The 22785-nt window shown below is 40.5% G+C and overlaps 1 protein-coding gene across 1 annotated transcript; it reads right to left on the bottom strand.

Annotated features, from left to right (window-relative positions):
* Nucleotides 1-7710: 7710 nt before the first annotated feature.
* On the bottom strand, nucleotides 7711-10236 carry LOC110892925. The gene is made up of 2 exons (XM_022140059.2): nucleotides 8192-10236; nucleotides 7711-7840 (listed from the first exon to the last, which is right to left on the bottom strand). The coding sequence occupies exons 1-2, from the start codon at nucleotides 10234-10236 to the stop codon at nucleotides 7711-7713; spliced, it is 2175 nt and encodes a 724-aa protein (XP_021995751.2).
* Between the last annotated feature and the right edge of the window lie 12549 nt (nucleotides 10237-22785).

Consider the following 22785-nt stretch of genomic DNA (forward strand, 5'->3'; position numbering starts at 1 on the left):
AACCTTCACCTAAGATGATCACCGGAAGTTTAGCCGGACATGGCTTGGTGAATCATCATAACTTCAATATCCAAGTTTATACGAATCGAAAATACAAACCGAATGTTTAGAAATTGTTTAGAACCAACCACAATCAAGCAAAATCGCCCCCAATGTCTAGAGAAAACGTCCAATGATGAGATAATGTGAAAGGACACCACAAAAACTGTTTTAATGAGGCAGTTACATTTTTTCCGTCATTTCCACCGTAAATTACGGGTACCACTGTAAGTTACGGTGGACCAAAAAGTGTTACGGTGAAAGTAGACTGAGGTACGGTGAGATTTGGGCAGATTCAAGGTCCACCATAAGTTACGGTACCACCGTAAATTATGGTGGAGCCCTGATTTTCTTGTTTCTTTCCGTCTTTCCTTCCATGCATGCCCCGTTCCATTCCAAACCGTCCAAAGCAGTGTTTTATCCCTTTTTAGCTCCTGAACTGCACCTGAAACATAAGCAACCGCAGTCATCTAATTCAAGATAATTACGCGATTAAATGAAGGATAAATTCGTCTTTTAACATCATTAAGGGTTGTCCTATGGACCACCCGTCACATCCCCACACTTAACCGTTGCTTGTACCAAGCAACTCATCAAATCATTTTCAAAACAAGCGATCAATGTAAACCAAGCATAAACATGTAGTCCTTTTACTAACCCTTTCTTAACACCCAAAATAACGCACCCCTCGCTATGTCTCTCCTCTCGGCAACAAGTAAGCACTAGCAACTATAAGCTAGACACACAAGGGCTAACAGGCGGTTGCACAACTATAAGCTTGTACCTAAATTGCTCTTTCTCCTAAAATGTGTCAAACATGAATGCAAATCAAAGGGACTTTTAAGGTTGTAACGTGGCTAGGTGTACGGGTAGGAAATGGAATATATATGAAGTAGCGAAAACTTAACCCGGACTTTTATTACACGATAAAATAAACAAACAACTACACGCTTAACTACTATGTACAAGACAACTAAACATCACACTTCTCTCTTTTTTTTCATTTTTCATTGCTTTTTCTCTTTTTTTTTTCTTTTCTTTTTCTGATTTTTTTTAACATAGCATCAAATTAAATTACATACTACTAACAATCACTAACACTATAGACCAGGTCAAGTTGGGTAAATTTTTAGGTAACTAGCTAGGGGGTAACAAACGATAGGCTTTTAGGCACAAAATTGGGCAACTAAATGTCCAAACCCCCGCCCCTCTCGCAACCATGCTCATATATATAATTTATGAGGTCTAACCCCCCAAATCCCACACTCACACACACTAAAGACGAGGCTACCTAAATGCCCTTATCCTTTCCGCATTCATATTTGACTAAGGACTCAAACCGTATCAAGGCACAAGTTCTAATGCACCCCCACCCATAGCCACTCTCATCAAAGACAAGTATTATTTATTTACATGTGTGGCTTCAACTCTCACCAAGAATAAAGGGTATTAAGGGTTGCCGGTGCATCAATTGGGGTTAATCCAAGATGTTCAAATTCTCACATTGTTTCGCTTGATTTAAAATTTTTTCAAAAATCTCAAAAATTCCCCTCATCCCCACACTTGGGATACATTGACCCCAATGTATGGTTTTGAGAGGCTTTGATCGCTTAAACTTTTCAACACCACATGAAAGCTCAACACTCAAACCACAAATTTCTTTTTGGGATTTTTCATTTTATATATATATTTTTTTTCTTTTAAAGACATAACACCACCAACTAGCACCAACCCGATACAAAACCAAACAACTAGCAAACTAACACCACCCAACCACCCGACCATAAACATAATAAACCAAACAAATATTCACAAAATGTACAAGAAAGAACACCACCTGACTAATAATAACGCGGTTGCGGCGGTCCAAAAATGGAAGACATCATCTCGTTCCATCTTCCAAAGCCGAATGCACCGCTACCGCTTCCACCTTGTTGGGATGCTCCTTGTTGTTGCTGTGGGTCTAACCATTGTGAGTGATGGAGCGACGGGGTTGGATATGATACACTACCATCGTAGGGTGGTAAAGATGCATAATCCACCGGAGGTGGATCAACAACCACGGGCCGCCCGGCATGCCAATCTGCATGCATCCTTCTTGCTTGGTCATCTTAATACCGGTTGTTCATCTCGAGCTCATAGGAGTAAGCGTGTGCACGATTCCATGCTTCTTGACGATCGAAGTTATGCTTCAAAGACCGCTCCATGCTAGCACTCATCATCGTTTGTTGATCAAATAACGTGCGCTCCGAACCCGACCATGACTCGAAAATGGGTGCCGGAGGACGTTGGTGCTCGATAACTTCTTGCATCGTGCCATCATAAGCCCAATTTGGCTCATATGAACGCTCCGTGTAATCATAAAAAGCACCACCATGTCCTCCACTTGGGCCCCCTTGGCCCACATTCACATTCGCACCACCATGAGGTTCATCCACATAATCCTCATCACCACTTGGAAGTTCCGCATCACTTTCTGGTTCGTCCGCCTCTCCCGGCAGAAGAGCTCTCGCATCAACTTTCAGTGCTCGCCATCGCTGACCCTCCGACTTGAGTTTATGATACCTTTCCGATTGGGTGTAGGTCCACCCGATACCCATCTTCTGTAATGTAAAAGGCTGATGCCTTTTCGGGTGTCCCCTATCCTCCGACGTAATTGCCTTTTGCTGTTTCATCAATCCCATGATAATTCGGCAATATGGGACAATATCTCTCCCCAACTTGTTTCGACAAATCCAGAGATGGTTCATAATGAAGTATCAGATTGGAAAACGCAGCGACCCATTAAGTAACGAATAAAGAACGGGTACTTCTGGGTACCTCACTTGCTCCTTATCTCCTCCTCTCGGTATGACATTCAAGATGCAAATGGCTAACAACAACTTCGTTTCAATTTTCAAGTTCTTTCGGTACAAGACTCCACTATAAGTACCGGGCAAGAACAATGCCGCTAACATATCATTCCAACGAGGATGCTTCTCTGGTTTTACCAAAAGGTCATCAAGACTAGGAATCAAGTAGTCACGAGCCGGAAAACTGTCATATTTCCCCAATTTCTTTAGTGTATTGAAAGACATCTCTACCGGAATCCCATTCACTTCACCCGTTAACTTCATTTGTGATGGCCTATCGTATGTGTTGCACTTGAGGGTTGCCATCCATTCTTGAATTTCATCCATGAATAAATTCTTGCTATCCTTGTCATAGCAACTTAGAGCCGACTCCCATCCTAGGGCGCGGAATTGGGCAAACACGTTGAATGGCCCAAATTCAACCTCTCTCACCTCCCTTTCACAAATGAATGCGGCTGCCTTGTTTTTCAATCGGTTCATACTATCATGGTATAGAGTTGGCTGCCATTCTTCCGGTTGCTCATCCAACGGACCCGACTCCCATTTTGGCTTGTTAGTCGGATCCAACTCGACCATCTCTTCATCTTCGCTTTCACTCTCGCTAACTCTACCCAAGTACTGCCTCTTCTTTGGTTGTACCTCCGGCTGTTTGCCCTTGCCTTTCGACGAAGAAGATGAACTAGCTCCCGCTCTTTCCTTCGTTTTTACCATTTTCCTGCACACATTAAAGCAAACAATACAACCAAACATAAAAAGTTAAACCCTTTTTTTTCAAAATATCCCCACACTTGCTTGTTACTATGGTTGTAGATGTTAGTGAACCAAAAATGTTATAATTATTTTCTCAAAATTTGGGCATGGTGTCTCTACAATGTAGAGATCCCCAAAAGTTCACTACTTTAAGCATCAAACCTACATCTACAAACCTTAACCATTTTCAAGTAATCATTCTCATAACAAAATCTAAGAACAAGCAAGTGGGTAATAGCGAGTAACAACAATAACCTTCCTTCTCACAATGCATCAACAAAACATAGTAAATAAACTTCATACCTTTGTTTGAAGATGTAAGAAACGCAAGTGAAGCAAGAACTTCAAAAACCCCCAAAATTTTCGGACCTAGGGTTTGTGATTTGGACCTGAAAACTTCGTTTTTTCGCAAATCTCTTGGCAAAATCAGCAAGTACGTGAAAAATTAGTCAAGTTAGACCTAAATTTCACTTGATTTGACTGAGAATTGAAGGAGATATGAAGCTTGGAAGGTTGAAGAAGGTTATGGAGGTTGAAGGATCTTGTGGGGTAATTGAAAGTGAGAGATGGTATTAGTGGTGAGGGAAGAAGCAGAAAATCGTGTGGCTAGGGTAAAGTTCACGTGACTTATTATTTTTTTATTTTTTTTATGTAACAGCAGAACCCGGAATGACCCATACATTCGCCAGGTCCACCGTAAATTACGGTGGACACCGTAAATTACGGTGGATGCTGGCACCAAAATTCCACCGTAACTCAGTAGCCTTTTACCGTAAAGCCCACATTTTTTCACTGACCACCGTAAATTACGGTACCACCGTAAATTACGGTGGTACCTGGGCATTCCTGGTTTGTTTAAAAATGCAGTTTTCAAGTGCCTTTTTTATATTTTTTCAGTTTTTTCAATTTTTTTGGGTTTTTAAAATTTTACAAAAACATGTATGTAAAAATTTCCCTACCCCCTCGAAAGTCCCGTGTTGTCCTCAACACAATGTTAGAGCAATTCGTGACCCGAATATCCCCACACTTGTTTCGAACACGGACTTCAACCAAATACGGCAATTGTGCAAACTCTACAAAACAAAACAAAATAAAATGCTAACTATTTACACTACCAAACCTGGGCCTCTCATAGTTGTTCCTCATCGACCGGGCATAGAATGTAGCCCACTTTGTCAAGCTCCAAGTTGTTTATGTCTTTCCCCTCCAAGTATGGCTTCAAGCGATGACCATTCACCGTTTGTTGTTTGTTCATTTGCTCGTCTTGGATATCTACATCACCAAACCTCCCAACTCGCCAAACGACATACGGGCCTATCCATTTGCTTTTAAGCTTGCCCGCAAACATCTTGAGTCTTGAGTTATACAACCAAACCTTTTAACCCACTTCAAAGGTTTTCTTCCTCAATTTTGCATCGTGTACTTTCTTGAGTTTGTCTTTGTAAGCCGATGCACACTCATATGCCTCATCTCTAAGTTCTTCGATTTCACACAATTGCAACTTTCTCATCTTTCCCGCTTCATTATAATCTGCGTTTACCGTGGTGATTGCCCAATATGCCCGATGCGCTAACTCCATTGGCAAGTGACAACCCTTTCCATAAACCATCCGGTAAGGTGTTGTGCCAATCAGAGTCTTGTAGGCCGTTCGGTATGCCCACAATGCATCGTCTAACTTGCTAGACCAATCCTTCCTATCCGTTCTCACCGTCTTTATGAGGATTTCTTTTATTTGACGGTTGGACACTTCGACTTGTCCACTCGTTTGCGGATGGTAAGGTGTGTCAATCCGGTGATTCACACTGTATCGCTTTAATAATTTTCCGAAGTTAAAATTCTTGAAATGTGACCCTCCGTCACTGATAATGACCCTCGGAATACCAAAACGGGAGAAGATGTTGGATTGAACAAACTTACAAACAACCGAGTGGTCATTTGTTCTTGTTGCAATAGCCTCAATCCACTTAGATACGTAATCTACTGCCACCAAAATGTATAAAAACCCGTTGGAATTTGGAAAGGGACCCATGAAGTCAATGCCCCATACATCAAACACTTCTACAACCAAAATTGGTTGCAATGGCATCTCATCCCTCTAGGAAATGCTTCCCATCCTTTGGCAATTTACACAATTTCTTGCGAACTCATACGCATCCTTGAAAATAGTGGGCCAATAAAACCCACATGAGAGAATCCGATAACCCGTTTTATGCCCGCTAAAGTGACGTCCATATGCGGATGAGTGGGCATGAGTCAAAATTTCCAACACTTCTATTTCGGGAACACACCTCCGAATAACTTGATACGGCCCGATCTTGAAAAGATCCGGTTCATCCCAAATATATTGCTTCACTTGGACCATAAATTGTTGTCTTCGCTTCTTGGTCCAATGATTTGGGATGGCACCCGTGGCTAAGTAATTTATGTAGTGAGCGTACCACGGTGCAACAAAAGTGGAAACGGCTAGAAGTTGCTCGTCGGGGAACCTCTCATTTATCTCACTAATATCATCAATTCCTTCCACCGGGATCCGAGACAAGTGATCCGCCACTACGTTCTCACTTCCCTTTTTGTCCCGGATCTCTAAATCGAACTCTTGTAATAACAACACCCATCGAATCAAACGGGGCTTCGCATCTTTTTTCTCCATCAAGTATCGAACCGCACTATAATCCGAATATACCACAACTTTGCTCCCCCAAATATATGAGCGAAACTTATCCAAAGCATACACCACCGCTAATAATTCCTTCTCGGTTGTGGTGTAATTCAGTTGTGCCTCGGATAAAGTTTTGCTTGCATAGTAAATTACCACCGGTTTCTTATCAACTCGTTGACCCAAAACTGCACCAATTGTAGTGTCGCTTGCGTCACACATGATCTCGAATGGATTTGACCAATCCGGGGGTTGCAAGATAGGAGCTTTGACCAAATGTTCCTTCAAAACATTAAAGGCTTGCAAACACTCATTAGTAAAATCAAATGGAACATCTTTTAATAATAAGTTACATAAAGGTTTGGTGATAACACTAAACCCTTTTATGAAACGTCTATAAAATCCCGCGTGTCCCAAAAATGATCTTACCCCTTTAACATTTTTCGGTGGTGGCAAAGATGACATTACCCGTATTTTTGCCTTGTCCACCTCCATGCCCCTCTCCGATATCACATGACCCAACACAATACCCTCTTGCTCCATGAAGTGACTTTTCTGCCAACTTAGCACTAAATTTTTCTCAACACACCTTTTTAAAACCTTTTGTAATTCGTTGAGACATGATTCAAAACTAGTGCCAAAAATTGAAAAGTCATCCATGAACACTTCAAGCGACTCTCCAACCATGTCCGAGAAAATACTCATCATACATCGTTGGAAGGTTGCCGGTGCATTGCACAAGCCAAATGGCCTTCGCCGAAAGGCAAAGGTACCATATGGACAAGTGAAGGTGGTCTTGTGTTGGTCATCCGGGTGTATTGCTATTTGATTGTAACCCGAATACCCGTCCAAAAAGTAGTAATAATTTTGACCCGATATTTTTTTGATAATTTGGTCAATGAAAGGTAGCGGGAAATGGTCCTTAGAAGTGGCGGTATTCAATTTGCGGTAGTCAATGCATACACGCCACCCGGTGACCGGTTGGGTGGCAATTTGTTCACCACTTTCATCCTTGACTACTTGAATACCGGCCTTCTTAGGCACAACTTGGGTAAGACTTACCCAAGCGCTATCCGAAATCGGATAGATAATTCCCGCGTCCAACCATTGTATTACCTCTTTCTTTACTACCTCCCGTAGGTTCGGATTCAATCGCCTTTGAGCTTCTCGTGTCGGTTTTGCATCTTCGGTGGTAATAATCTTGTGCATGACGATGGATGGACTAATTCCTTTGAGATCGGCAATTGTCCATCCAATAGCTCCCTTGTTTTCCTTCAAAACTTCCAACAAAGCTTGTTTTTGCGCCATCTCTAAATTAGAGGCAATAATGACTGGTAGTGTGTCATTATCCCCTAAAAACGCATACTTCAAATGGCTTGGCAAGTCTTTGAGCTCCAACCTTGGTGGTTTTTCTTATGATGGTCTAGTACTCGAGTTTATTTCCACCGGCAAGCTTTCGAATTGGTGAGTCCATGGCGGTCGACCTTCCTTCAAAGCCATAACATCCTGCTTTTCTTCTTCAACCCCTAGTGCACACATGTACCTGTTCAGAAAAATCACACAAACAAATATCTATGCCATCCTCCTCATACTCGTGCGGGTTGCATCCATTGACTAATCTGCCATGAAACACTCATCAACACCAAAAGCATCAGAATTGTTAGTAAAAACATTCAAGCACATTTTTCGATTCCCAAAAGTTATATCGACTGTACCAAATCTACAATCGATCACAGCATGCGCGGTGCTCAAAAATGGCCGACCCAAAATGACATTTTGTTGTTGTTTTGGGTCCGCGGATGAGTAGTCCAAGACTAAAAAATCAACTGGGTAATAGAACTCATCAATTTTCACAATCACGTTTTGAACCATCCCTCGGGGTAGCTTATGAGACAAATCGGCTAAAACAACCGTTGTCTCTACTCTTGCTAGCGGACCAAAGTCGTATTGGTCATATAAGCCCCCCGGTAAAATGCTCACCCCGGCTCCAAGATCAAGTAACACCTTTGCCATTTGAAAATTACCAACTTGTATATTTATCAACGGCGTACCTGGATCTTTGATCTTAGGGGGAAGCTCCCCGTTCAAAACCGCACTTAATTTCCCAGTCAAGTCTACCCGCTTAGGCATTTTTTTCTTTTGTTGCCTTTTTTGTGTACATAATTCCTTTAGAAATTTAGCATAAGCGGGTACTTGTTTTATTGCATCAAGTAGTGGAAGATTGATTTTTACTTGTTTAAACATGTCCCACAATTCTTCTTTTTGGGGACCTCTTGATGCAATAAAGTTTTTCTTACCCGGGTCAAGTAAAGCCGATGGAAACGGGAATTGACTTGGTTCACCCTCAACTTTTTCACTCTTTTCATTTTCACCCAACCCCGGTTTGTTAACATTTGATTCTTTAGGTTTAACCGGTGTAACTTCATCATCGTCACTTTCATTACCCGTGACATCCTCAACTACCCCCTCGACCAAACCTGGTGACAAATTTGCTTTAAATTCTTTTCCACTTCTCAATACACTAACATGACTAATATTAACATTGTTACCTCTTGACGAACCGTGTGAAGGATTTACCTTGGTGTCGCTCGGAAGTTGACCCTTGTTTTTCTTCAATTCTGCCACATCGGTTTCTAATTGACCCATTTGGGTTGCTAGTGATTGGATACTCTTGTCACGAACCTCATCCTTTTGCATTCGAATTTCATCGAGTTGATTCCGCTTTTGCATATCTTGTTGCATAGCCCTAAGCATATCCATGACTTCATTTCCGCTTGATGAACTTTGACCCGAACCACCTTGACCCGTTTGTTGAAATTGCCCTTGATAACCATAGTTGTTTCCACCCCGATAATTGCCTTGATTGTATTGTTGACGAGGTGCAAAGTTACCTTGAGCTCCTTGAAAGTTTGGGTTAGCTTGGTTGCCCGCATTCCCATAACGGAAATTAGGATGATTTCGTAACCCGGGGTGATATGTGTTGGAGTTCATCTTGAAATTTCGACCACCCCCTCCTTGAATTGCATTAACTTCCTCTACTTGCTCATCAACCACCCCCACTACACAGGCTTCCGCCGTATGGCCTATTTCATTGCAATTGGTGCACATGTTGTACACTTGGTTTGTGGTTTGAACATTGTCACTCTCTACTCCATGCACTTGTGGCCTTTGTGTCACATGCCTTGCCCGCCTTGAAGATTGAGCTTTCCTCTTCGAATTCACCGCCATTTGTTCTAAAAATGCCCAATCAACATGTTCATAATTCGTACCGAATGTACCATTAGTGATCGACATTAGATCCCGTGCATCCTCCGAACTCAACCCTTCATGAAACGCATTCAACAATTCCCAAAGTTGGATCCCGTGATGAGGGCAATTCCGTAACATCATATTAAACCTTTCAAAGGCTTCATGAAACATCTCCCCCGATTGTTGTTGAAAACTTCTCAAACCTCTTCTAGTATCATTGGTCTTTTGAGAAGTGTAATATTCATCCAAGAATATTTGCTGCATGTCGGCCCATGTAAAAATGGACGTGGAGGGCAAAGTGTGAAACCATCTCTTTGCTTTATCTTCTAGGGAAAACTGGAAAAGGACCAACTTGACATCATCTGCAGAAAACCATTGACCTCCAATAGTGTTACAAATGGAGACGTATGTTTCCAAATGAAAGTAGGGTTCTTCCGTTGCTAACCCCTTGAACTTTGGTAAACTTTGGAGGGCGGTTGTTCTGACTTCAAAAGTTCTTCCATCTGCACGATGAGGAATTACTACCGGCGAAGGATTGTTAGTGATAATGGGCCGGAAGTGAGCTTCGATCCCCCGTACAACCTCCCGATGATGTCTTTGAGGTGCACCCAATGGTGCTCTCGGTTGACCCATTTGCCCTTGCATATGCACTTGAGGTGCAAATGGTGGTTGGTATTGATATTGATGCATTGGTGGTTGTTGTTGAATCGGCCTTTGAAATTGCGGTTGTGTATTTTGAGGCCGCACTTGATGTAGTTGTGTAGGGCATTACAATTGTGGCCCTTGTGGTCTAATGTGTTGCACTCCAACCGGTACTCTACCCATATTTTGAAATTGTTGAATTGGTTGACTTTGTTGACCCGCTTTGCCTTGTAGTCCCAAATATCCTCCATCACCCCCATAGTAAAAATTTTCCTCTTCATATCCCCTAAAATCCTCTTCATACTCATCGTCATAACCATCCCCTTGAATTCCCGAAGATTGCCCAAAGGGAAGAGTTGAATATTGAAAACCCGATTGGTTTTGTGGTCTAAAGGATGAAGTAGCATGCACAATAGTTGAATTTGGTGCGATTGTGAAGTTAGAGGATGATTGTCCCGTAGTTGGAGGAAAGAAGTGTGACAATGGTGGAATTGTAACGGAAGGGCTAAAGGTAAGATTGGGTGCACTTTGAGTCATGATCGGTTGCGTGGTGTTGGTTGGTGTAACTTCAAATCGTGGAGTAGGTTCGATGGTGGTATTAGGTATAGTGGTGTTTAGTGATGGTTGTGTGGCAGTAGGTGTGAAAGTTGAGGTCGTTTGACCCGTTGTGGGTGGTACTTGAGATTCTTGCATGATGTTTCTTGGTGTAATAGGTGAGGTAGGTGAACCAACAATTCTGTTTTCTCGTAATAAAACTCTGTTTTGCCTTAGCGTTCTCTTGATTTCCCGATCAAACGATAGTGGTGACGACTTGTGAGAGCCTCTAGTATGCATACACCTGAAAGTACCTTCACACTAAACACAACCAGCGTAAACCCGAAAATAACAAAAACAAAACTACTAAATTAACACACGTTGCGCACTACTCCCCGGCAACGGCGCCAAAACTTGACGTGCTGTCGTGGTACACGCAAATTTAATCCAAATTACAACTAGTAGATAGTGGTAAATGGGTATCGAACTCAGGGAGTATGTGGAAAATGTGTTGATGTTATAGCTTTGCGACTTAACTACAATTAGACTAAAACGCAGAAATTAAAGATCAATGATTTAGATTGTTTGTTTTAGAAAACTAAATTACTAACTACTTGCAAATCAAAATTGGTTGTTTAACAGATTAGGGGAAAAATGACCATCTTAGGATTCAATTTCTTTAAACACTTGTGTGAAATTCCAACTAGAAAGAGTTACATAGACATAACTCGTGTAAAAACAATTGTTGTGATAAAAGGGAACAAAGTACTCGGATTATATGAATGCGAGGTTGTTTCCCGATGATCAATCAATCAATATCCAACCCTAACCCTTCCCGTGATATCTCGGTTGCCCACGGCACCAAGAACGTACGAATTAGACTAGAATTGCAATACCAATTAACAAGCTACAATCAATTACTCATACACCATGATAATCAAAGCAAACACAATGTTATCATTCTAGAAATAAAGAAACAAACAAACAAGAGTTTTAGAGAAACCTTCACCTAAGATGATCACCGGAAGTTTAGCTGGACATGGCTTGGTGAATCATCATAACTTCAATATCCAAGTTCATACGAATCAAAAATACAAACCGAATGTTTAGAAATTGTTTAGAACCAACCACAATCAAGCAAAATCGCCCCCAATGTCTAGAGAAAACGTCCAATGATGAGATAATGTGAAAGGACACCACAAAAACTGTTTTAGTGAGGCAGTCACATTTTTCCGTCATTTCCACCGTAAAGTACGGTACCACCGTAAGTTACGGTGGACCAAAAAGTGTTACGGTGAAAGTAGACTGAAGTACGGTGAGATTTGGGCAGATTCAGGGTCCACCGTAAGTTACGGTACCACCCTAAATTACGGTGGAGCCCTGATTTTCTTGTTTCTTTCCGTCTTTCCTTCCATGCATGCCCCGTTCCATTCCAAACCGTCCAAAGCAGCGTTTTATCCCTTTTTAGCTCCTAAACTGCACCTGAAACATAAGCAACCATAGTCATCTAATTCAAGATAATTACGCGATTAAGTGAAGGATAAATTCGTCTTTTAACATCATTAAGGGTTGTCCTATGGACCACCCATCAGCCCCCTCTCTCATGTTTAAGGGATTTATATCGCTTCAATGGTTTAAACGTATTCACCTTTCTCACAAATTGGGTTTAAACACCCCGCCTGGAGCGCAAGTTATCCGGGTATAGTTCAAGATGGCGGGACCAGTTCATGTAACAATGGCTGACAATTTCGTTATTATTGGCTATATCCTGGATCCTTATGGTATATGAGGATTGATCACCCTCTCTCACGAAAGGGTATTTTCATACTCTCTAAGGTTTAAAGGTTTTCACCTTTCTAAGTCTTGGGGTTTATACACTCCCGCCTGTAGTGCACGAAAACATGGGTTTATCCCCAGTGAATTAAGGGTTTATCCCCATTAAAACTAAGGATTTTGGACAAGTTCCAAAGATATGTTAAACTACGATTGTGTTTACACATCCGTTGATGAAAAGTTACGAAATCTAATCAAGTATTCTATATACTTATGCAACATCCTGCACAGACAGGGGAAATCCTAAATGATCCAAATTTTAAGAATGAAGGTTACTGCGTAAGTGTTTCTGGTATGGATTCTTACTTTTCCTAAGTTTAAAGGCCTTATCTGAGCAAGTTAAGTTTTTTAAGAAGGGTTGTATTTAACTAACTTTGTGTCAAACATTTTGAATGGAAATGATAAATAGTTAAGTATCATGCCAGTATCCTGAGCAGGATATTCAGAACAAATTAAAACACAAAGATAAGGTCGAAAGGTTAGTCTATTATTAATGATTCAAAAGTTTACATTCTTGGCTTCATCTCAAACTGAGACTCATCCACCAAGAATGTAAAGTGTTCAAAAAACATATTAACATAAACAGTTGAAGGCTTCGTCCTGAAAACACAGGATCTCTCCACCTCCAACTGTTATATTGTTCTAAGCTTGCAGGAAATTAAAATTGTTCAGGGTGCAGGAAAAGTAAAATGCAGGAAGAGTAAATTGTTCGACAAACATAAACCATTCAAATTTAAAAAGTGGGCTCCGGCCTAGGCATCATTATCCATCATCGCCCACTTCGCTGCCCTCATGCAGCAACATCCTCACCAACCTTCTTGGCTCCATCACCACCAGCATCCTGACCAGCATCCGCTCCAGCATCTGCTCCAGCCTCCACCTTCTCTCCTGCTTCAACCGCCGCCTCAGCTGCCTTCGAAGGCTCACCAGCTCCAGACTTGGTAAGATATAGCACAGGATTCCCTCCGAGATCCTTCAGCTTAGCAACCCAAGAATCAACCGGCCAGGTTGGGCATTCGAAGCCTGCATCTTTGGCCTTATACGCCATATTAATCCTGGCCTGGAGAAGGGAGACAACGGCTGAATTCTTGACACCATCTCGAAAGGATATCATAGCCAACCTGGGCAGCGGCCAACTTCACTTCATTATCCTGGGTGCCCTTCTTCAGTTTATCTTCGTAGTACTGGGTCTTGGCGTCGGCGATCTTTCCCTGGTCTGAGATGGTGATCTCGGCCTTCTTTATCCTGGCCTCTAGGACCTTTACCGCCTCACAAGGTTTGGTGTAAAGGTTCAGCAGGTGTTGCAGGCCCTACAAAGCAAAGCACAAGTATCGATTAGTACTAACTAACCAAGATATCGAATCAACATATGCATACAGGATATAGGGTTAGAATATTTTTACCTTGTGGAGGAAGGAAGTCATGGGCTCAAGGGAGTCAGTGAAGCTGAGGCCTTCATAAGAGAAACCTTCAGGAGCAGCGGTGGCAGTCTCAGAACCTTTTCTTTTCTTGGAGCTTGAGGCTCAGGCCCTTGGCTATGGAGTAGGCTTGGGAGCAGCAAATGGTTTTGAACTAGTGGTGGCTGGTGTCTCTTTCTTGACCTGGACATGAATGGGGTAGCTGTCCAATTCTTCAAGGTTCAAGAAAACGGGCATCTTGCTGGTGTCTGTATAAAGAGGGGAGTAATCTTAAACCTAGTCATACAATATCTTAAATAACAAAACTTATACAGGGATGTTGAACAGAAACCCTTACCAGACATGTTAGAGCTTGAATGTTGACTTGAGGTTGCTTGATTTGGAACAAAACTTCTCTCGATTTCAGGTAGCTTGTAGATGGCTTCAATCCTCTTCGCTGAGTCGGAAAGTGGAGGTGCTAATTTTCTAAATTCCGCTGCACAACAAAAGAAGGATGTCAGTCCAGGATATTGAACAAGATATTTTTGGGGATAGTCCTAAAACCCTAACTCCTACCCTTTGTTAACCATTTCACCGGAAAACTCTCTCCACCAGAAATAGAACTTCTTTTCACAAAGAAGAATTTTGTTTTCCATTCATCTTCATTCCTAGTGGCCCGGAGGATGAGAGGGTTGTTGGTGGTGGAATAAAACAAGAACCTGCTAGACCCGTGGGATCTTAGCCGGTAAGCCACAGAGAGATCATTAATACAGAGGTCTGGGACATGATTATTCTTGATCCGGTCAAGAACAACTAAAACTCTCCAAACCATGGGCATGGTTTAGCTAAACCTGAGACCAATAATGCAAAAGAAATCCATGATAAAATCAGAAAAAGGAAACCGGAGACCCAACGTGAAGGGGAAGGCAAGTAAGCAGAACCACTCAGTCAACGACGCGTCTGATCGGAGATCCCAACCAAACGGCCAGAAAACTGCTCCGTCTGGGAAGATACCGGATGATCGGAGGGCCGACAAGTAAGCATTATCAAATGAACAAACCTCCCGCTCTAGGTTTTGGAGCAGGTTCTGGGATTTGAAAGTTGGGACCGAATCGCCGTAAGATGATCTGGTTTGTCTCGCCATTACCGATCGGCGGAAGAAAAGAGGAAGATGAAGGAGATTAGAGACAAGGAAGAGAAAGTACCTTTTCGTAATTCCTGGATGACAGTTAAAAGGAAGGGGTGATGAGAAGATATAGGCAAAGTAATGAGTGATTATAGCTTGGGAAGTTGCACCACGTCAAATCAAATCGTCTAATCACTTAAAGACCTCGATAAGATTAAAAAATATAACCGTTCGGATAGGGATCCCCAACGGCAACATTTTTTGGGGACAATTGTTATGGGTGAAATTCTGAGCCCATATCCTGACATTGTATCTTGATTTTATGATAGCTGTTTATGATCAGGATACCGAACCAGGATATTGGTAACATCCTGAGGTAGTATCCTGGCTATTACTAACAATTTGCTTGTAGGCTGTGGCTGCAGGATTACAACGTTCACAAGGACTAGTTCTCCTGAAGACTCGCTCAATATTGTTGGAAGAAAGACATTGAAGCCGGGAGAGTAGGTCTACAACGGTCATGAAGGAATATCCAAAAGTATCCTGAGATTATATGATAGTTTGTTTACTTGTATTCCTATAAATAGGGAATGCCAGATCGTAGGAACACACACACTTTAGAGCTCTCTTACTCATACACTCTCTTTTCTAGCAGCGATTACACTCTAACACCCACAACTCACAATCATTGTAATACTTAGAATCGATCTGAGCATTATCCTGCAACTGTATCCTTGTTATTCAAAGCAATAAGAAGAACAAGGCAGCCGACGATTGTCAGCTCCCGAGGTTTTATGCCGAGATCTAGATTGATCAAGGGCTTTCCTCATATATCCAGTGTCAACCTTTACTTTTATTTCTCAATTGTTTGATTATTGGTATAGCTTAATATCCTCGAGCTATATCCTGAAACTGTTTTCTTTTACAATTAACTTAACATATTTTTGCAAACACCAATAGCACACTACCTCACAAACTAATTTGATCACTTAATTGCTTCGGTAATTTTTTACCAAAACAAATATAATGTAATATTACCATATTGTTTGCTAATGTATCACTAAAGGATTAGTTTTCCAATATTAATACAAGGACCCAATAACTAAATTGTCTCAAGTATTTTGTATGAAAGTTATACGTACCCAAAATCTATACTTCGTCTCAAATTATTGTCATCAACTTTATTTTTATTTCACAAAAGAATGAAGCTATAATAAAAACTATTAAGCTATAAAATAAGTAGCAATTCTAAGTTACCCTTTCTATATGAAGTTAGATAAGATGCTATGATCTTCGAAATCGTCTCTCTCTATATCATTAAATTATGACATCTTCACGTATTTACTTATTTAGAATCTATCTCAGTCATGTAAACAAGCGTTAGAGCTCCAGCAAGGAATACAAACTTCATTCACTTGGCGTTGGCGTTCACTAAGGATCCTTCTTGAGCAAGTTTCTTTTCTTGTAGTAGTCTTGGTTGAGTTGTCCAACTTGATCAAGGAAGCAATCATGTGTCACATGATTTTTGCAAATGATATGATGTTAATAGTGGATTGTGAACCGAGCCTGAATGAGATGCTAGAGGAGTGACGAGCACCCCTCAAGCGGAGAAGTTTAAGGGTAAGTCGTTCTCAAAATTAGTACCTTTACTGTAACTTAAATTGTGCAAATAGTGATGTAGATACCCAAATAAGTATTAAATTCCTAAAGGTCCAGTAGACAACCAAGTTCACTTATTTAGGGTTGTTTGTTCAGAATGACGAGGACACAAATATATAACTGATTGTTGGGCCATCAAGAAGACGAGCACACAAGGATTGACCGACTAAGACATGTAGTTTTTCAGAAGAAATAGGGGTGACATGTACTTTAGATAAGTATGGGATGGGAGATTGAAATGGTTTAGGTATGTGAAGAGGAGAAAGATGGTGACACCAGTAAGAACATTGGATACGATGATAGACACAAAATGACATGGGATTTACGGATTAGTAAAATATACTAGACTTGCACCTTTTTAAGACATGATCGAAGATAGAAATTGTTGAAAAGTTCGTATTTAGGTTATGAAATTTAAGACAGTATATTAACAACGCCTTGTATTTTTACAACAACAAAACTTGTCGGGTATTTATAGGGTAATTACTAGTTAGTATCTAACATATTTGCGGATTTCAGGTTTGCCCATTAGCTTACTAAAGATTATTGTTGAGTATACTCGTCCACAAGTTGTCGGGTATCTATCATGTAACTCTTAAGTATCATATTAAAGTTAAAGTGTCAAACAATAAAATATATGAGCGTGCGTGGTAAAATATATATTAAATGAAGGTTGATTATGTTCAAGATATAAAGTAAAGCTAAAAAGCGAAGGTATGTTCTTTCAAACTTGTATGAAATGGGTGTATAAATTACAATACACTATAGAAATATAGTTGAACACAAGGTGGCCGACAGGTTTCAAAAATATTTTCATTCTTGTGTCATTTTCATCTTTTCAAGTTTCAACTTTCAACTTTTATGATTCTTGTTTATCAGTTTATCACCTTCAATTTAAATACCAAAATAAAATGCCATAAAAACATAATCTAGCGTTATCCTCATCTTGAATTATGGCAATTTGGAATTCACTACCATCTACCGATTACCCCTACTCCAAAACTTTTATAAGATAATATAATATGACATGGCATTTCTTGATTTTCTTTTTATGAAGCATTTAACAAATACTATACAGTTGAGTGACTCACTGACAGTCCAAATGTTTCTCTCTCTCTCTCTGTATATATATATATATATATATATATATATATATATATATATATATATATATATATATATATATATATATATATATATATATATATATATATATATATATATATATATATATATATATATATATATATATATAGTGGGGATCCTGCGGAAAGTGTGTTTTTCCTAGAAAGTCTAAGAAGCGATCTGGGCCATCCGATGGGTTTGTTTAATGGTTGAGATGAAGTCAATGGCAATCTTGTAATATTTCTATTTATTTACTTGATTGTTTTAAAAGGGTAGGGCAATTCTATCAATTAACCTGTTTTAAATCAAATCACATAACCGTCAGCAATTCCCAACTCCCTATTTTCACACGATTTCCCTCTCTCTCTCTACACCCACTTTCGAAACCCTAATTCATACCAAAAATACCTACAATCATGGATGAAGATAAGAGATTTTGCTTATTTTATAAACGTGAGAGCAATCTGACATTGTGCTATGTGTTTTATAAGGCGCTGATTGTTGTTTGGTGTTTGTTGTTAACGGAATATCTTGGGTGCAGGCAGGAGATTCAAAAATCAGATTACTCCGGATGATATGGAGAACACCGGAAGAGGAGAAGAAAGCCGTACGAAGGGCCCCGAAGTTGTAGGTATGTGTTTTAACTTACAGACGTAGTTAGGGTTTAATGAGCAGCGATTAGATGAGTTTTATAATGTGTTTTTGTTGATCTGTTATACCATCATACTGAACTTCATAGCCTCTGAATATATAAAGTGGAGATTTTTTTTGAACCGTAATTTGATTTTAGTTGTGTTTTCATAAAGACTAGGCAGATGAATCCCTGCCTGTTTAGACTGTTTTAGTTTTGTCCATTTGTGTTTTAGTTCATTGTAGTTAATTGTAGACTGTTTTAGTTGTGTTTTACATAATGGGTGTATAAAAAGAGGTTTCCATGACCCTGTATAGTTGTAAATAAATATAAAAGGCGTAAGTGTGTTTTAGTATTGAATATAAGTTGTAAAAAATTGAATGCTTAAAAAATGTTTTTCAGTAAGACAGAGGAAGAGTGAGCGATTAAAGGGAAAATGGCTTTCGAAAAAAACCCGGAAACAAACCCGATCAACCAATTAGGTTAGACGAATCAGAAACAGGCGAATCATCACCTATACAAGGTGTAGTTACTTGTGGGGGTGGGGGGTTATTTGTATAGTTACTTGTCTGACCACTTATGTTTTGTTATAAGCAGTTATAGTTGGTAATAAAACAACTGAAATGGTAGACCAAGTTAGTGACTGTGCACAACCCCTGCCTGCTGGCACCATTATGTCTGATATTGCTAATCTTTTCCCATACGTAGTGGATAGAAATGTTGAATTATAATCTGAAACCGTCCAACTTCGTGAATTGCCTATATGTAAGTTGAAAGTACACTCGTACCTACCATAAGTTTGTTGTGGTAAACACAACGCAATACTAACATCACCTTTGTTTTGGTCAAAAATCAGACTAGGATAATGCAACCAAATCTTATTTTATGAGGTGTGATGCTTGAATTATATGGCAAATGTATAGACAATTCGTAATGGAAATGAACAAGTGACACAAGGATTTATACGAGGAAAAAGCCCTTGATCAAGAGGTGATCTCCGGCATAAAAAACCTCGGGTGATGGAAACTACCAATCACCAACTATATTAGACAAGTAATTGTTACAAACCGGGATGATAACAAGCTTGTTACAAGGATCACTAGTGTGCAAAATGTGTATAATCGCCAATAGGTTGCAGAGAGTTCTCGAGAGTGTAAGTGTAGCTAATTGTTCTAACTATCAAGCTTGTTATCCCCTTTTAAAAATGGAAATAAACTAAGTAACAAACAATCCGCAAATTGTGCTAGCTTCCCACTACTTCCATAACGGTCACATGAGCTAAGCACGAGCAGAATATGAGAGCATATTCCCCAGGAATTTCGGCAAGACTAAGTCCTACTCGTTTGTTCCTGCAAAACAAGTTCAAACATAGTGGAAACAACCGTTAGTGCAAGGATAATAGCGAGGATCCTGGATCCTTAAACCTGCAACGTCTTCGGAGGATCCTTAATTCAAACAGAACTGAGGATCCGTGATCCTGGCTGCACTTGAGGATCCGTGATCCTTAGAAAATCCATCCCTAACAATTGCCCCCAAAATATGAGGAAAAAAATACAACTTAATGAGTCATATTTTCTGCCTTATCTTCAACGAACTGAATAACATAAACATAGCCGTTATATTCGAACTAGCCGTTACAAACGTGGCGTCAGGAGATAAGACTACCTACAGAATCATCATTATATATAGGTTAGAGATAAGGATCAAGAGGCATTTAAATTCGTGCGTTACTTCCCTTTAAATCCTCATTCAAAGATCGGAACAAGTATCTCTCTTCTTCCTTCTCTCTTCTTTTGCTTATTCTGATTTTCTTTTCTCGTAGCATCCATGGCAAAAATGGTTCTCCGATCCTCACCAGCCAAGGATCCAAAGAAGGATAGTCCCTTAAAATGCCAAGGCATTATCAAAAATCCTTCATCGGAACTCTGCTGCTTCACTGACCCGGAGATCGATCGGATCCGCCATTGCTTCCCGGCGGATGCTGTTTTCAAACCTTTTGACTCTTCTATGAAGAGTGACTACATTTCTGACACCTAGGTCACTTTTCCGGCCACCCCCTTCTTGATAGGATTCTCTTACCCTTTCCCCACTTTCACCCAATCCTTCTTTGCACTCACCGGCATGTGCTATATTCAGGCCATGTCGATGATGTGGAGAGTACTGTATACCTTGGAAAGCATCATTGAGCAGGAAGGATTAGACATAGGGGTGTCGGAGTTGGCTGAGTTATATAATCATGTGAGCCATGGTTCACACCGTTTCTTGTTCAAACATAAACCTAGTCAACCCCATCCAATCCTTAAGACCACAAAAAACGATACCCACTGGCAAAACCGTTTCTTTTTTGTAAGGAGAGATTCTATTGCGGATGGGAAAGACCTTCCCAAGAAGTGGACCACCCATGGTAGGATATAGGATCCTTATAGAAGGATCATAGGAGGATTCTGTCTCTTTTTGAGGATAACTGATCCTTTTCCCTGTTTCTGTTGTGCAGCTATCTCAGTTTCTCATCTTCTAGAATCCCCTGCAACAAGAGAAAGAATCGCTGCCTTCTTGAGGCTTGACCCTGCTGTAAGGACATTTCAAGCTAAAACAAGAGATTCAGAAGAAGTATCCTCTGGTTTCATCACCATGTCAAGTGAGTGTTCACATTTACATATGATTAAATATTTAAATAGATGTAGAATAAGGATACTTATCTGTTGTTTGCCATTTATAGGTGCTGGAAAATCTTCAAAATCAGCTACCCGGTTTAGCGTCAGTGATCTTGATACCTATGTTCCTCCCAAGTCTGCCAAGAAACAACCTGCTTCTAGTCCCAGCATCCCAAATCTTAGGGGTGCCGGCACAAAGGGCAAGGGCGGAAAGAAAAGGAAGACTGCTGAGACTCTCGAAGGCCTGCCTCTTATCCAACATCAGTTTGAAGAATATGCCTCTGAGGTAAGGATCCCGGATCCTAAAATCTAATCTTCTGAAACTGAGGATAACGGATCCTAACATATGTTTCCCTTTTGTAGAAATTTGCTGAGATCCAGATGCTCATGGATTCATATGCTGAGGAGGCGGAGCAAAAGCACTTGGAGTTCCAAAAGATGTTCCTGGTGAAGGATCAGAAGATTGCCTCTCTTGGGAACGATGTCAACCTGGCAAAGAGGGAGCTGGTCCTGGCCTACATTACTACTGATCAGGAGAAGGCTGAAGTGATGGAGGGTGCCAAGCTTTCTGCCACAATCGCCATGCTGAAGATCAAGCTCCAAATGGCAAAGGAGGCTGAGGATCCTGACTTCGACAGGACTGCCTGGGACCAAGAGGGCTGGAGGAAGAGGCTTGCAGAGCTGGACGATGAAGAGGAGGTTGGAGAGGTATTGGCGATTGAAGCTGGTGGCAACGGGTTGAAGGATCAGGCTGATGAGGCAGCGGCTGGTGGTGATGCAGCGAAGGTGTGAGCTGCACAAATGGGCGATGATGGAAATTTCTAGACGTGGTCGGAGCCCATTTTTTATGTTTTATGGTTTTTTTTGTGGTTGTTGGTGTTTTGATGGTGAACAATGTTGGTCTATAATAACTCTAAACAATAGTTTTTAGGATTGAGGATCATGGATCCTTGGACAATAGGTAGGGTAACGGGTGGTGGATGGATCCTCTGTTTGGGGGATGAAACCACTTGTTATCCTTTGCCTACCTCAGCGGACGGGCCACGTTTTGCTGGTAGATGCTTGGGGTAGGCAATTTTGACAACCTATAAAGGGTTTAACTTTTGGCAAATAAATAAAAGTTTAATCTTTTGACTTATCTTGTGTTGTTATTTTTGTGGATACTTTCCCTCTAAATTTGTTATGATACAATTTCTTTAAATTCATAAGTTAAGAACAAAAGTTTAATAGATTATGTCAAAATGTATCATGTTGTCAAAGAATGAGGGTAACATAAATAATTCAGGAATAAAGTATTGGTAAACAAGGATCATACCTGAGAATCCAAGTTAGGATTCTAAATCTCTAATACTCATAAGCAAGATAATCAAAAGACAAACCTTAATAACAGGTTAGGATCAAGGATCCTTAACTGTTTAGCTTTGGAAGCCTGAAATGAAACATAACTTGGGACTAAGCCAATATAAGATAAGAGTTAGTAACTGGGGACAACCCCAACAATTCTAGGGACAAGCCCAATATACTGGGGACAAGCCCCCAAAAAAAACTAGGGACAAGCCCAAAAAACTAGGGTGTAGGATCGTTTTACCGACCAAACGAGTTGTTCATAGAAGTTATTGCTCAATTCGAAAGGCGGAA

The sequence above is a fragment of the Helianthus annuus genome, chromosome 17 (genome assembly GCF_002127325.2).
Source record: "Helianthus annuus cultivar XRQ/B chromosome 17, HanXRQr2.0-SUNRISE, whole genome shotgun sequence".
NCBI classification, from domain to species: domain Eukaryota; kingdom Viridiplantae; phylum Streptophyta; class Magnoliopsida; order Asterales; family Asteraceae; genus Helianthus; species Helianthus annuus.